The sequence below is a fragment of the Buceros rhinoceros genome, unplaced genomic scaffold (genome assembly GCF_000710305.1).
Source record: "Buceros rhinoceros silvestris isolate BGI_N320 unplaced genomic scaffold, ASM71030v1 scaffold30460, whole genome shotgun sequence".
NCBI lineage: Eukaryota > Metazoa > Chordata > Aves > Bucerotiformes > Bucerotidae > Buceros > Buceros rhinoceros.
This window is the reverse complement of record NW_010388343.1, coordinates 492-14559: the sequence shown is the minus strand read 5'-3', so window position 1 is coordinate 14559 and position 14068 is coordinate 492. Positions and strand designations below refer to the sequence as shown.

The 14068-nt window shown below is 43.5% G+C and overlaps 1 protein-coding gene across 1 annotated transcript in view; it reads right to left on the bottom strand.

Annotated features, from left to right (window-relative positions):
• CENPJ (centromere protein J) overlaps positions 1 to 13248 on the bottom strand; it is a 16064-nt gene extending 2816 nt beyond the window's left edge. Inside the window, exons 1-10 of the mRNA XM_010145683.1 lie at positions 12874 to 13248; positions 10874 to 10997; positions 9840 to 10061; positions 8509 to 8650; positions 6995 to 7100; positions 5077 to 6694; positions 3506 to 3638; positions 2506 to 2671; positions 1289 to 1528; positions 624 to 723 (exon numbers count right to left, since the gene is read on the bottom strand). Coding sequence (XP_010143985.1) covers positions 624 to 723; positions 1289 to 1528; positions 2506 to 2671; positions 3506 to 3638; positions 5077 to 6694; positions 6995 to 7100; positions 8509 to 8650; positions 9840 to 10061; positions 10874 to 10997; positions 12874 to 13248 — 3226 coding nt within the window. The remainder of the gene's footprint in view (positions 1 to 623; positions 724 to 1288; positions 1529 to 2505; positions 2672 to 3505; positions 3639 to 5076; positions 6695 to 6994; positions 7101 to 8508; positions 8651 to 9839; positions 10062 to 10873; positions 10998 to 12873) is intronic.
• Between the last annotated feature and the right edge of the window lie 820 nt (positions 13249 to 14068).

Genomic DNA, 14068 nt, shown 5'->3' with positions numbered 1-14068 from the left:
CAGCAGGAACCCACTGGCATTTCCCATGTCTCTCCTCGCATGCCAGAAAGATCACCAAAAAAATTAAAATCAGCAAGGGCTTCAATTCTGGAACGTACTCTTCTAGCAGGTAATATGACAGTTGCTTGAGCTGTCAGAGGTGTCAAAAAAGTACTCGCCAGTTACTTCCAGTATGTGATTATTCATTAGGAAGGGGTGTAGCTGCCAAAGGCGTTTCCTCCTAACTGCGAGCCAGGAACACCTGCTACGGCATTGCCCACACCGAAACAGATGTGGTTCTGAAGAGACACTGCAGTTCCAGCGCTACCAACACAGTCATCTGATCATCATCTGCATCCTGGAGAGCGTCAGTGGGGAATGCCAGTCTGGATTAACTGAACGCAGCGTCTGCTCTGCTCCACACCACCAAACGCCACCAGAAGCATTTTTGCTGTGAGAACAGCCTCATCACAGCTTTCTCCAGAACCTCACCCTGCGAGGTGTTTATCCACGCGTTCAAGTCCATGACAGTTCTCTACCTACTCTAGAGGGGGCAATGCAGTCTCTTCAATACAAGAAAAAATCCACATCCATCTTCTGTGTAAAGAGTTAACAGAGTTATCTCACTGGACAAACATTTATACCTTTCACCTGTGAGTAACGTGTGCCGTTTCTCTTGCTGCACTTTGGTACTGGAAGAAGCGGAGATGCAGTTTGACTTCTGGGGCCTCTGTCTGGTGGACACTAGAAGAAAGGAAGTTACTCATGGCTTACATGACGTTTATTCATCACTTTGTACAGCGGCAACAAGTGACGTGGAATCTACTGGAAGCTTTCTCGACAAACGGTACATTTTTGAGATGGAGTCAGCAGAAGGGCTTGTGTGCTGTAGCCCAAGCTGTACTTTGAAACCCTTCCTGTGTGCTGCCTCGCCACCTACAACTGCAGAATGTTCATCTGCTGCAAGCAAACCTGAGTAAGAGTTTCAAAGCTAAAAATGTAACTGCTTGAGGCAGTTTGCTTTGCCCGGCTGGTCCTGAAGGTGCAGAGGCTCACAGGTTACCTCCCGTCTATGATTTTTCTCCTATAATTGCATCATTTTGAATGTCTAAGGTGAGTTCCTCAACAGAACGGATGCTGCACATTCTGAACATTCACATCTGGAGAGAATGTGACATTAACACAATTCCGTGTCTGTCACCACTAGTGGAATCCCAAGAGTAGTAAATTAAACATCTAAGTTGTAGCTGCTGGACTCCAAAGCTCAAGAATATTCACACAGATTAATTTAAAACACCAAGTAACTTACAGACTCTGCTCTTTTTAGAGTCATCCCAGAGTTTTCAGTTTTCCTTTTGCTTCCAGCAGCTTCTGCTTTCTTCCAGGCTTCTAGACGAAACCTCTCCATGATTCTTACTTCCTCTTTTAGCTCCATATTCTCATTTTCTAAAGCCTCTATTTGATCTTTCAGGCGTCGATGGGTGGTTGACCATTTTGCCTCTTTTCGTTTAAAATCTTCTTGTAACTCTGCAATCTGCTGCTTCAAAGCCTTTGAAAAATGCATGTTTACAAATTAAAGAGCTTTCATTTTTCACTATATGAAATGATTTTAACGTTCTAACAGAAATACAAGCACACACACCCCCCAAAAAAAAAATAAGATCAGCCTAACGAGGCAGAGGGTGAAAGGTAGACGTTTCCCCTCGGGAAGAGCTGCTATTTACTGTTTATAGACCACCAACTTCTTCAGCTCAACTTCAACCACAGGAGGTTGTACTCTTGGTGTCCTTTACACTTCATAGACTGGCCAGTACAAATACAGGTGAGACAGAAACGTGAAATCTTCAAGGCTACCCTCGATAGGACCCTTCAAAAATTTTGGCACAGGACAATAGGGAGGACACAAGGCCATGGAACACGTGCGAATCTGCCCAGCCAGGTCAGCAAATGTTACTTCAATCTGCTGAAGTAAGGAACGTTTCTAGGGAAGGAGGAGACATCCATGAGTGATGTTTTATACAGCTTGTCTACACGTCTCAGGTACCACTCATCCTGACAACGGAGAAACAAGACCCGCTTGTTCCACCTCTGACACCTAGAGATCTAAAAGTAATCACAAAATGTAACTCTGAAAATGGCAGATGACTACACCTACGGGTCCACAGTTACAGACAGAATAAAACACAAACACAGCTTTGGTTTGTGTACTGATCCATGACCACGAATAAAAACTTCACGTTAACTACAGGCATTTTGTATCCAAGTTGAAGATCACACTACCACAGCCATAAGCAGTTCTTAGTGTGGAAACATGACAAAAACATTTGCTCGTTAGGGGGGTTTGGCCTAAAATCATCAAACAACGTCGTGCAGACGGTATGTCCCTTCCTCAGTCAGGCCACGCCTACCAACAATCCCCATCTTGAAATCACTTGCAGCCTTTCAGTTAACTTAGAATTTAGTCCTTCACTGCCTTTAAATTCATTTACGTGTTCCTGTGTGGGCTAGAAGAATATATTTTCAAACCTGAATTTCATCGCGTTCCTTTTTATCTGGAATTGCTCTAGCTTCTGTGGCATATTTTTCAAAAACTTTACGCTCCTTTTGCAGTTTTTTCGTTTCCTTTTTTTTATATTCTTCTATTTCAGCCAGTTCTTGGGCTTTCTGCTGTTGGAAGTCTGCAATCTCTTTCCTATAATTATGAAACAAAATTGTTGGTTTAGCCCAGAACTACTTCAAATCTGGATTTTAAGAAGAAAAAAAGACTCTGCATTTTATGGTCACTGATTCCAATGCTGCATTTGTTACCCCAGGAAGACTTACCTACAAATGGTATTACTTATTTGAGGAGTAAGAATTGCCACACAGTCTTTGAAGTCCAGTAATTTCTATTTTTATATCTTCTAGTCACAAAAGTTATCCTGAATCTAACAAAGCTTTGGCTAAAATTTTCCAGCATTCTTCAAAGCAGTAGAACCCCATTCTCCCTCTCAAACTCCCTCCCCATGCTCTATGCAAAAAAATAAATAGGGAAAATAATCTAACAGCAGGAGGTCGCAGGTTAAACATTAGCCAACAACATGGTGCTGTCCCCCCGAAGAAAGCCAGAAGTGACTTTGGTAGGAATAGGTATGCCACGTTAATGTCACCCGAGAGAATTACTCTGCTCTGTGTGTCACTTTTAAGTCCCTCAGTTCAAATGAAAAGATTCTCATCCGATCCAAAGGAAGAGCATCATGTTAGCGTGAAGACCAGTTTTGGAAGACCAGTTTAGGTCTGTGTTACCACTCAGGACAAAAGCACACCAGTTCCCCCGAGTACAGCCTTTACCGGTATCACATTGAACTAGCACGGGCTCGTCGTACTATAATGTGTGTGTGAGTAGTAACTACAGTTCAATATACTCACAGAGCAACAACGGTTTCTTGATCTATGTCTCCACCGTAACCGAAACACAGCAATTATCTGCCGGTGCTGTTGGGCATTCGTCTGGAACACGCACCGCAACGGTGCAGTTAAGAATTACCTGATGTGTGCCAAGGCACGCTCTCTTTCTTCACGGAGCTTAGTTAGACTCGCATTTTCAGCTCTGAATCTCTCTATTTCAGCTTCCAGTTCAGCGAGTCTCTCTCTCAGGACCTGGGATGGAATGGTGTTTCCTGTCAAAGAACAGCCACATATAAGTTATCTAAGCTGCAGCCGTCAGGCTGAAGTAGACAATTATCAACAGCAGTTAAAACACAAATCAAAAATATCAAGTGATACCATTTGAGAGGTAGCAGTAGTACTGCCAAAAATTTCTACTGTTCAGATAACACAGAAGTGACGTTTTAAAGCACTCTGCACTGTTTGCTCAAGTACCTTGAACACTGAGTTTATCTATCATCTTCGTAGAACTAAATATCTATTAGGAATTGGAGCGTGAAGGACTTCACATCAAGCTGGAGAAGTCAAATGAAGGTGTAAGGGCCAAGCTTCACACGGGAAAGGAAGTTCTTCCAAGGTATATCACAGCAGTCTGCTCGCACCCGTCACCAGTGCAAAACCTCCTGCAGAGGCCGATAACAGGATTTGTGGCCTTTGTTTCCATCCCACTTTCCTGTTCAGTCACTCCTTAAATCTCGCAGGGTTTTAACAGTCTGAATCTGCAACAGAAGAGCCAAATACTGACACTGCAGTGTAGTTGGCTCGTTCACCCTTAAATGCTCAAAGATTCCACCAGAAACCCTCTACCCCTCTTCCTGCAAGCAACATCCAGCGGCGATCTTCAACCCTACAAAATCACTTCTCCACAAGACAATATGCAGAAGTAGCAGCTTTCATATGAAAGCCTGATAAAAACCTAAACACCACAAAATAAACATTCATCGGAGCAGAGTTTGAAACGAAGATCTTGCCTCTTTACAGAGGACAGATTTAAGCGCCAGCCTGTGCCACCAGCCCGTGCCACCAGCCCTTCACTGAGCAACTGCATTTTCAATAAACTCACATAAAGGCAACAGCTTCCACAGGCGCTTTTAGGTAGGGACAGTCCTTCCCCGGTCCGTAGCCACACGGTCAAAATCAACTTGGGCAAAGCAGAAAATGAACCCACGTTTCCCATATTCCACGTGAATTCTCTAGATACTACCCTACTGTCAGAAAATACGGATGGGGCTGACACCCCCTCGTATTTTATGAGAGGAACAAGCTGACCTCCCAGCACACAGCACCACCCTACTGTGGGATAAAAGTGCACTGAGGAGGAAGGGGAGGTACCGCTTCATTTTCAACGTGCCTTTGGTACGTTCCTCCATTTGGAAACAGCGATCAGGCAGCTCGAGATAAAAGTTAGTTCAGTGAGTTGACAGAAAAATAGCCTCTATGAAAAGGTGTTTTCACTGATCGTACTCATTCTGCAAACCGCGGAGCTGTTAGATCTGGTATCAGACATGCAACCAGGAGAGGAGATGAAAGGTGAGAACAGGGCCATTCCCTGCAGCACAAGTCTGTGCTTACACCCGTCAGTGAAACGTCAGGTTGAAGCTTAAGTGTTAGGAGGAAAGACTTGTAATATATGTCTTCTTCAACATTTCCTACCAGCTGCAGTTCTCTCACCTCCTGGCTCCTGCTCCACTTTTGATACGACTCCACGCTCTGGATGACAGCCCGCCTTCTGCTTCGCTTTCAGTGCGGGAAACAGTTTCATCATCAGGTCGGATACAGGGGGCCCACTTGAGTCACCGTCCGCTGCAGACTCCCTGGTCATTTCATCTCCCCTCTTTGAGGCAACTTTTCTCTTTATTGCTTTATCTGGGACAGTTGCATCATTCTTAATGGAAAGGTCCATCTGTAAAGGTATTTTAGTATATTTTTCAGGGAAATCACTGTTCACATAATTTTCATCAAGATCACTCCATGTTCTTTCATCATCAAACTCAAACTTACTCCTGCTTATACAAGACACGCTTCTCTGATGGTCTGAAGCTGTTCTAACGTTTTTCTTTGACAGCGCACTGCCGTCTTCGTCTGACGAGCCAAGGTCAGCATCTCCATTTTTGCTTGCTTTGATGACGTCTGTAACAGGACCTCCAAAAAATTCTGGATCACTTTCTCTGTGGCTCATAAAGGATGTCTCAGTATCTTCATTTCCATGCTTTAACGTGGTCTCAAATTCACTCTCAGAATCTGTAGTGGTATCACCACTGCCCTCGCTCTTCTCTTCATTTACAATCCATGGATTATTTTTTAAGGCAGGAGCTGCTGTCGTGGAAGAACCTGAAACAATCACTCTGTCCGTTTTACTCAACGGATCCTTCATTCTAAAAGCTGCTCCTGAATTTGAGGCTGTATGCGTAACCGCTCTGTCGCCTCTATTTCCCTGTGCCAGGCAGTCTGCCTTTTTATTTTTCTTATTTGTAAGTTCAGCAGCCAGCACCTTTACTTGTTCCTGTTTCACCTTGATAGGGGTAGAAGACATTCTACGACCTTTCAAAGTCTGCTGACCCTGATCTAAGAGCCTTTGCACAAATGAGGAATTACTTGAGAAAGATATTTCATCTGCAGCTTGTTCTAGAAACAAAAATTCATCCAGTTCTAGATTCTCTTTTTCTTTTTCTTTTTCCCAGCTTTCTAGCTTATTCTGAAATGAGAGTTCAAAAGACAGTTCTGAATCTTTTACGGAGTGGTCTACGGGACGTTTACAGTTAGGGAAGGCTCTGGCCAGCTCACAAGACAACTGAGGCTTTTCTGCGTCACGTAATTTGTTTCCAGTGTTGCGAGCGTTAGACTTGGCACATTGGACTGCGTTCTCTTTGTTTTCCATTTTGCTGTTAATTTCTGACGGGAACGAATCTCTCATCTGTCCATCGTGATTTTTTCCTGGCTGCATTCTTGGTTTTGATGGCAGGACATTTTTTCCATTGTGATTCCTGAGCACCAGGCTCTTCTGAACGGGACAATGTTTTGCTGTATCAGGGTGGTTATACTTCTTACACGGTGCAAAGGGGTTCTCAGAAACCTGTTCTTTGCCGGGAGGCAGAGTTTTCTTCTGTAGTTGCGATCTGTCCGCTTTCATAACATTCCTGTCATCTGAAGCCTTTTGTTGAAGTTTTGGGGTGTTTTCTCCAAGTTTTGTAACTTTAGATCTAGCGTTAGTGAATCTTGTCAAGCCTTCTCCTCTTCTCAGGAAGGGTCGTCTGATCGCGGGTTTTTGAATGGCCAGTCCATTTGTCTCCTGACAAGTGGTGAGGAAAAGTAAAACACAAAAGGTTAAAACGCCATTACACAGTTTGAAGATTTCTTCAAATAAATCCCAGATATGAGCAGGAATTTTTACAATACATTTCTACTGCATTTCTAAAAACAGCTTAAACAAGTGAGGTATTTGGGGCTTATTTCTTTATTTTTAAGCATGTGAATATTGCATTCAGTGTTCGTTTTAATGCTAGACTCTCTCTTGCACATTTTTAAAGCACCTATCACATCTTGGCACAATATATAAAGAACAATAAAAGTTAAAAAATAAACAAATAACCTGTAACAACTTCTTTTGCTCCAGCCGCTGCTCTTCTAGTTGTATCTGTTCTTCCAGGAACTCTTCAAATGTCTGTTTCTTCTCCTGAATCGCAGCTTTAATAGGTCTAGTGTAATTTTAAAAAATTGTTAAAAAATTGTTAAAAATGGAGTCTTACATTTGTATATAAAATAACTATATTTAACATCACTGCTATTCAAAGACCTCAGGTGTAATTACAGAAGAGGTGACAAATGAGGAGGTACTTTGTCACTGTCGAAGTTAATCTGAGAAATGCATTATAACCCCAGCTGCTTGTCTCCTGAGTTTACCAAATCCCTGCTCCGGGTCACACACACCCCTAAAGGATACTCTCTGTGGGTTTTGTTGTTTCTTCTTTCATTGGTTTTCTCAGTCACCCTTTCTTCTGCCGAAGAGCACCAAACTTCCCCTGGTGGTTTAATGATGCTGCCAATGTCTACGGTATCACTCAGTACTGCTACTGAGCCTGCGATCCTGACCTCCCCCGGGACACCCCTCCTGCTTCACAGGAGTCCTGCGCCTGGCTGAGGCGAGGGAGCTTTCCCAGCAGCCCACGTGGGGCTGTGTTTTGGATTTGGGACTACAACAGTGTTGCTAACACGCCGGTGTTTTGGCTATAACTGAACGCTGCCTGCACAGCATCAAAGCTTTCTTTGGTTTTTTGTGCTGCTCACTGCCCCCAAGCAAGACTGGGAGCTAGCAAGACGCTGAGAGGGGACACAGCCGGAGCAGCTGACCCAAGTTGACCGCAGGGATATTCCTTGCCATCTAACATCATGATCAGCACTAAAAACCGAGGGCTTGGTCTTCCAAGTAGCTGTTGCTCAGAGACCAAGCGGGCAGTGGTCTGCTTGTGGGAGGTGGGGTGGCTGCCTTTGCATCACTCGGGGTTTTTTCCCACCCACCACAGCCCGAAACAAGCATTTCTGGGTTTTGTGATGACCCAACAGACAAGGCAGAGCTTTAAAACACTACTGGCAAACACTACTTTTATTCTATCGACTCCACAAACAAAGCTCTTACCATACATGAGGCGGCTTCTGCCACAAGCACTATTATTACTTCTTAACCATATACAGACATTTAGATAAACGTAACTCCTGATAATAAACTAAAACGTCACAGACTTACACTCCTCCTTCACGCTACTCCTTTCACCATGTAACAGTGGATAGGAGGTTGTAATAAAGCAAACTGTGAACAGTAATTAAAACTGTTTCTATACTAAGCTATAGACGCACTTGTTTCTGAGCTATCGTTACCCCAAACTGCACGTGCCTCTTCAGCCAATACACAAGAGCACATCTTTCACAGCATAAGCGGTTTTGAGCCAGAACCTCTCTTACTGCTGGCCTCCACAGTACCTGGCAAAATGGAATTCGTGGTTGAGAAAGCTACACAAATTCAGAATACCAGACTCTTTCAATCAGGACTCCAAATTTGACCAAACTCGTGTTATTTGACAAAAACTCCATAATAACGGTCTGAATTACCTTTCCTCTGTATTCGTCCACAAATTTCCTCCGCTGGAGTTTTCAGAGAGATCTGCACTTTCCACACGTAAAGGATCAAGGTGATGATCTTCACTCTCCATTAATAAGTCCATCTTCTGTTCTGGACATGACATGTTTCTTCCTGTGAAATTAACAGAACTTTTTTTTCTCCGCAACAATAAATCAGTTTTCAGCTCATACTTTAAGCAGCATTCAGGTCAGATTAAAACCAGAAGGAAGCTTCACGGTAATGTAGTCTGAATTCCTACATAAAATAGACCTAAGATTTCCCCAAATTAATTCTTATTTGAATTTGAGCTTTCTTCTTAAATAACATCCAATTATGCAGTAAAAATTTTCCACAGACCTTAAATAACCCATTCTAATTATTAATCTTCTCTGCTAGAGTTAATTTATGGTTTAAAAAACAAAAACAACTGAACGAATTTGAATGTCTGCTGTACTGAAGAGCTCTCTTATCTCATCTCCTGTTTCCCATGTATGTAAGTATAAATTAAGATCGATTTATCCTTCCACGTCCTCTTAAAACACGCCCTCCGATTAAAAGCTTTAAAGCTGGTCCAAAGTACGATGAAATGCAATCTCACACAGGTTAATAAGGTTTATTAAATTGCTAGATTCAAATCAAAACCACCGCTCCAGTCACAGCAGCGGAGCAGTCCTACAGGTGCCAGTCATACAGCAGAGCAGTCACGATGGTGCCAGCGGTAAAACTGGGAAGAGGAGGAAAGATAAAGAACTCCAGTGCATTGTTTCTGAGGCACAAATAATTTTTAGTCCTACAGTGGGGCCTTGTCAATCCATCTTGATCCCTAATTCCAGTTCAGATACTAGCCCTCACAAGAGAGCTGGTCTGAAGACATTCTGTATCCATGGAGAGATCGTTATTTTCCATTTGCCACAGGAAAATGTGGGTACAGTTCAGCCCAAGCAATTCAGCTGCCCACCACCCGTCATCATTTGCTATTTTCCCATTCTTCATTACACACCAGCTTTAGCTACAGTGACTATATTTTTTCCTAAAACAGGCAAGCATTTCATACAGACAAAAGTTGATTTTTGTCTCATGTTGCTTTAACAGAGCTCGCCTGGACGTCACAGGAACACTCTGAGCTCTGTAAGCTGTCAGTAAACCAAACAACAAATTGAGGAAACTAACACTCGTATAAAATCTTCACAGCAAGTAGCAGAAAATTATGCTCAGTAACTACAACGGGATCAAAACCCCACCACACACCATGACTAACCCGTAATATCTTTGTCTCCCTCATTTTTCACACAATTCTGCGTTTTCAGAGGCACACCCAAACCTTGTTTTTCACAGGCAGACACTGCTGAAAGACTGTTCTTCAAAGACAAGGCACAGTCTTTGTTGTTCAGCTTCTGTAAAAAATCACTGTCTTGTGCACGTGGAGAAACAATTGGAGCGTAAGCTCTGTCTTCGAAGATATTCTGGTACCCAGACGATGGCAGCTGGTGTAAAGCTCTGAAGCCTGCTGGATGCCTTTGACTTTCAGCCAGTAGAGTGTAGCCTTGAAATTAAAAGGAGGAAATGGCTGTGTCATTACGTTTGTACCACCACCACGGTTCCACGGGAGAAAAGAAATGGCACTGCAGGGCACAACTGATCACCAGGCTCCATCCCAACGTCACTGATCAAGAATAAGTGATTAGTCAACCTGGATTTTGCTCTCGCAGGGCTAAGCCCTAAATTGGTTTTCTCAGGTAGGCAGAGTGAAAGGAAGATGAACGCTTAAGTCAGTTTGGGCTGATACTGCCAAGAGGAGACAATATCCCTGCTCAACTCTGAAAGCTTCTTCCAGCTCAGCACTGTCCCCTCCCTTTGCACACAGCAAACGAGACTGGAAAACTGACACAGGTTTGAGAGCCTGTTTTTAAACGCAGAGCAGCTCCCTGGCCTGGTTCAGTTCGTCACCCGAACAAATCTGTGCTGCGTGACCAGGAACGAGGAGGGGCAACTTCACCTGGATACACTGACAGCTCAGAGCAATCAAAAGAATTGTGAGAGACAGCTAATCAGAAAGGAAAGCAACTGTTTGATTTACACTGTCTCTTCTATTTAAAATACGTTTTTTTGAAACAAGGGCTCCCATCATAGCGCAAATTGTCCAAGTTACGATAACGGCTGGCAGCTTCTAAAGACAGGACAGTATTCCTTCTGCGGTGGCACTCAACCGTCAGGCGCTGAAGCGATGCAGCACTTCTCTCTGACTAATCAAGTAGCCTTAAGATGAAGAACACTGAATACACCTCCAGCTTTTAACGGGGAAATAAGTTTTTCGGTTTACTCCAAGTACGTCACACGCTTTCTTCCTCCGCTTACCGAGAACTGCTGTCTGGCCAGACACCATGCTCAGGAGCTTCTGCTGCTCTTCCATGAGCCTTTCGAGCTGCTCCATCTGTTGTTTCTTTAGCTGTTCCTGTTTCTGTTGTTGCAGTTCCTTCAGCTTTTCAAATTAAAAAAAATTTTACTCAGAATTAGAGTACCAGAGGATCAGTGTCCTCAGGACAACAGGTATTTCTTGTTTTAGAGGTGGTCCATTAGCTAAGCGTAACACGAAGGAAATTAAGAACTTTTCTATCTATCTATGAATATAGGTGTTATTTCCAGTTTGCCCAGTTAACAGTTCCGCTAGTCTTTAATTGACCAATACGCAAACAACAGGAATTGGAACGCTCATTTCTACCGCACGGGAAAAACATTCAAACTCTGCTCTTTTAACGTGAACTTCTACGACACTGTGTTCTTACTAATATGTGAAATACTTCATAATAATCACAGCTTTAGAAAAAAGCGTGGGGTTGTTCTGCTTTGGGGCTTTTTTCTCTCTCCAAGACTTCAGTTAGAGTGAGCAGTACTGATACAAAGGACCAAGAAAGGGGAAAAAGAGCCAATGCTCTCAAATATTAAAGACTCATGAAGCTGCTGAAGAACTGAAATACTGATTAAATGCAGTAATCCAGTCGTCATTTCCTTGTACAGCAGGAGTCCCTGGCCCTGCCTCAAAACCAGCATTGAGGGCCTTATGACGGCAGAGCATTCTGCACCCTACAGCGACGGGTGGTGGGCCCCCACGTTCATCTCTGTATCTCCAACACACACATGTGGGCTAGTTCCAGCTCCTCCAAAGGAAGGACAGGAGGCCTGATTAAATCCGTCCACAGTCAGACCACACTTGGTCAGAAAAAATTCCTTTCAGTTTCCCTTGTAGTCCCTTAAAACTCCAGTGGAAACAGAAGGCACTATGCAACTTCACTTGGATTATTAAAGAAATCAGACTTCTGCCTGTTTGATAATAATATCCTCAGAAAAATCAAACTGAAAAATTGCTCATACATCCAAAACTACACTCACCACTGCAAGCACTGGGTTTATTTTGTTATAATACATGAGATCGTCAACAGCTTTCTAAGACAGCAGACTTCATAATTCCCCTTCAGATACCATTAAAACAGCTACTACCTGTCATTCAGCCACTGCTGGATACTGCTGACAATGCTGAAAAGGTTCCTCTCATGTAAAATACAGGAGAAAACTTCTGAAGCATCAGGTAAGGTGTGGAATTCTACTCTAGAGACACACAAACTTCTCTCCACTTGAGTGAGCAGAGATAGGAATTTGTGCTAAGGGAGCTGCTAACCGATTGGACAAGGAGGTGAGATTCTTAACCTAGCACTTGCAGCTCACTCGATTTATATCTAATAATTGGGAAGAGCTACAAGCGAACATACAGCCCGTTACGGTAGATTAACTGACATACTTGCATTGGAAAAAACAACTAGTCACATCCCAGCACTCGTCCCACTGTCTTGGATTCTTCATCCCACCCAACACTAACATCTCCATCTAGAGAGAAGCTGGTACAGGGGTGCGCGAACCTGCTCTGAGAACTACCGGAAGATGTTGCTGTAGACACACCAACACACACCTTCACCGCGCTGCGAACGCGTGTGGGGAAGCACTGCCACTACAGTGACCAGCACCCCATTTCTACAGCTTCAAAAAAAACGGAACACTGTAAAACTGCGGGCACCTTTCCGGGTAAGAAGATTTTGAGAATAAGCGCGCTGCGTACGCGGCACACAAGCACACGCTTTAACCTGGACCCTGAGCCGGCTGGAAACCACAAAAGTTTGAATGGCTGCGCGCTGTGAAGAGGACACCCGCTTTCATCCAGGCCCAACAGTGACTTTGGACCGGCTCCTCAAGCTCGCCGCGCTCTACACGTTGCCAAGGTTTGCTTACTTCCCAGTAAGCCAAATGACACAGAGCAACAAAATAAATCTTAACGGATGCACGTCAGGGAGTTCTAGGACTCTTACCTGTTCAAGCTTTTGTAAGAGCAGATCGCTGCGATCGGATTTATTCCAACAGTCCCCTTCAGCACGGACAAAGTCTGCCTGAGAGGTTTCTACGTTACCTGCTGCTGGAAAAGACATCTCTGGGGTATATGGCTGAAGTCTACACGGGATGCCAGACTCTTCAGCCAAGGAGTCATCACTTACAGAGCGGCTGTCTGAAGGATGCATCCCTTCATCGGGGAAAGCCGTGACGTTTTCAGGTCGAGATAACGACTTTTCTTCGTTGATTTTCAAACCAGTAAAACTAGGATCCAACAGGACTCCGGCACGGGAACTCTCAGACATCCAATGTGCAGTGAAGTTCTGTTCGCTGCGCAGACCTTCGACCGTCGGCATCCTGTAAACTGTATCCCAATGTATTTGCTGCTGTAGCATTAACATAACAGTACCACCCTACAGAGCGCTACGACAGCGAGAGCTTTCCAAGGTGCAGGTGTCTGGTTACCTCCCTTTAGCCCCTAAAAATCAAGCAGATTTTCAATAAAAGAAAGTTACTCTCTTACAACCAGCCCAGTTATTTACAAAATACATCCTAGTGTTTACAAAATTAAGTCACAATCTGCTTTTCTCCAGCAATAGAACCAATTTGGACAACTAGTACAAACACTTTCTGTGCAGGAAAACAACATAATCCAAATTTAATTTTTTTATTCTAATTTATTTGAGTGCAGTTAATATTATTTCAAATATTATAAAGCTGTGTATAATGTTCTCTTCAGTAGTACAGATAAGGACTCAGAATTTTTTTTAGTGCCTGAGACAAAGGAAGTGATTTGAGGAGTTGAGAGACTTCCTGCAGAGACCTTCATATTAATAAGAACTTTCCACCTAAATACAAACATTTTACTGCACATATTTCAATGCAGCACCTATTACGTTCATGTATTCCTTAGTTTCTCATGGAAACTCTACGACCTTGTTAACTTCTTCCTCCCAACCAGCTTTTTTTTATAAATTATTAGAAAAGTCTGAATACTGCAAAAGTTCCAGGATAACCAAATCCCTACAGGTGTCATAAGACAGGGGTGAGCTCAGGTAGGCAGGAGACTCAGTGATTTCCTCACTTGGGAAGAAAAAGAGACAGAAATGATGACGATGAAGATGATGATGAGTCAGCCAGAGACCAACCCCTCGGCTCTGCTACCTCAAACCAGTC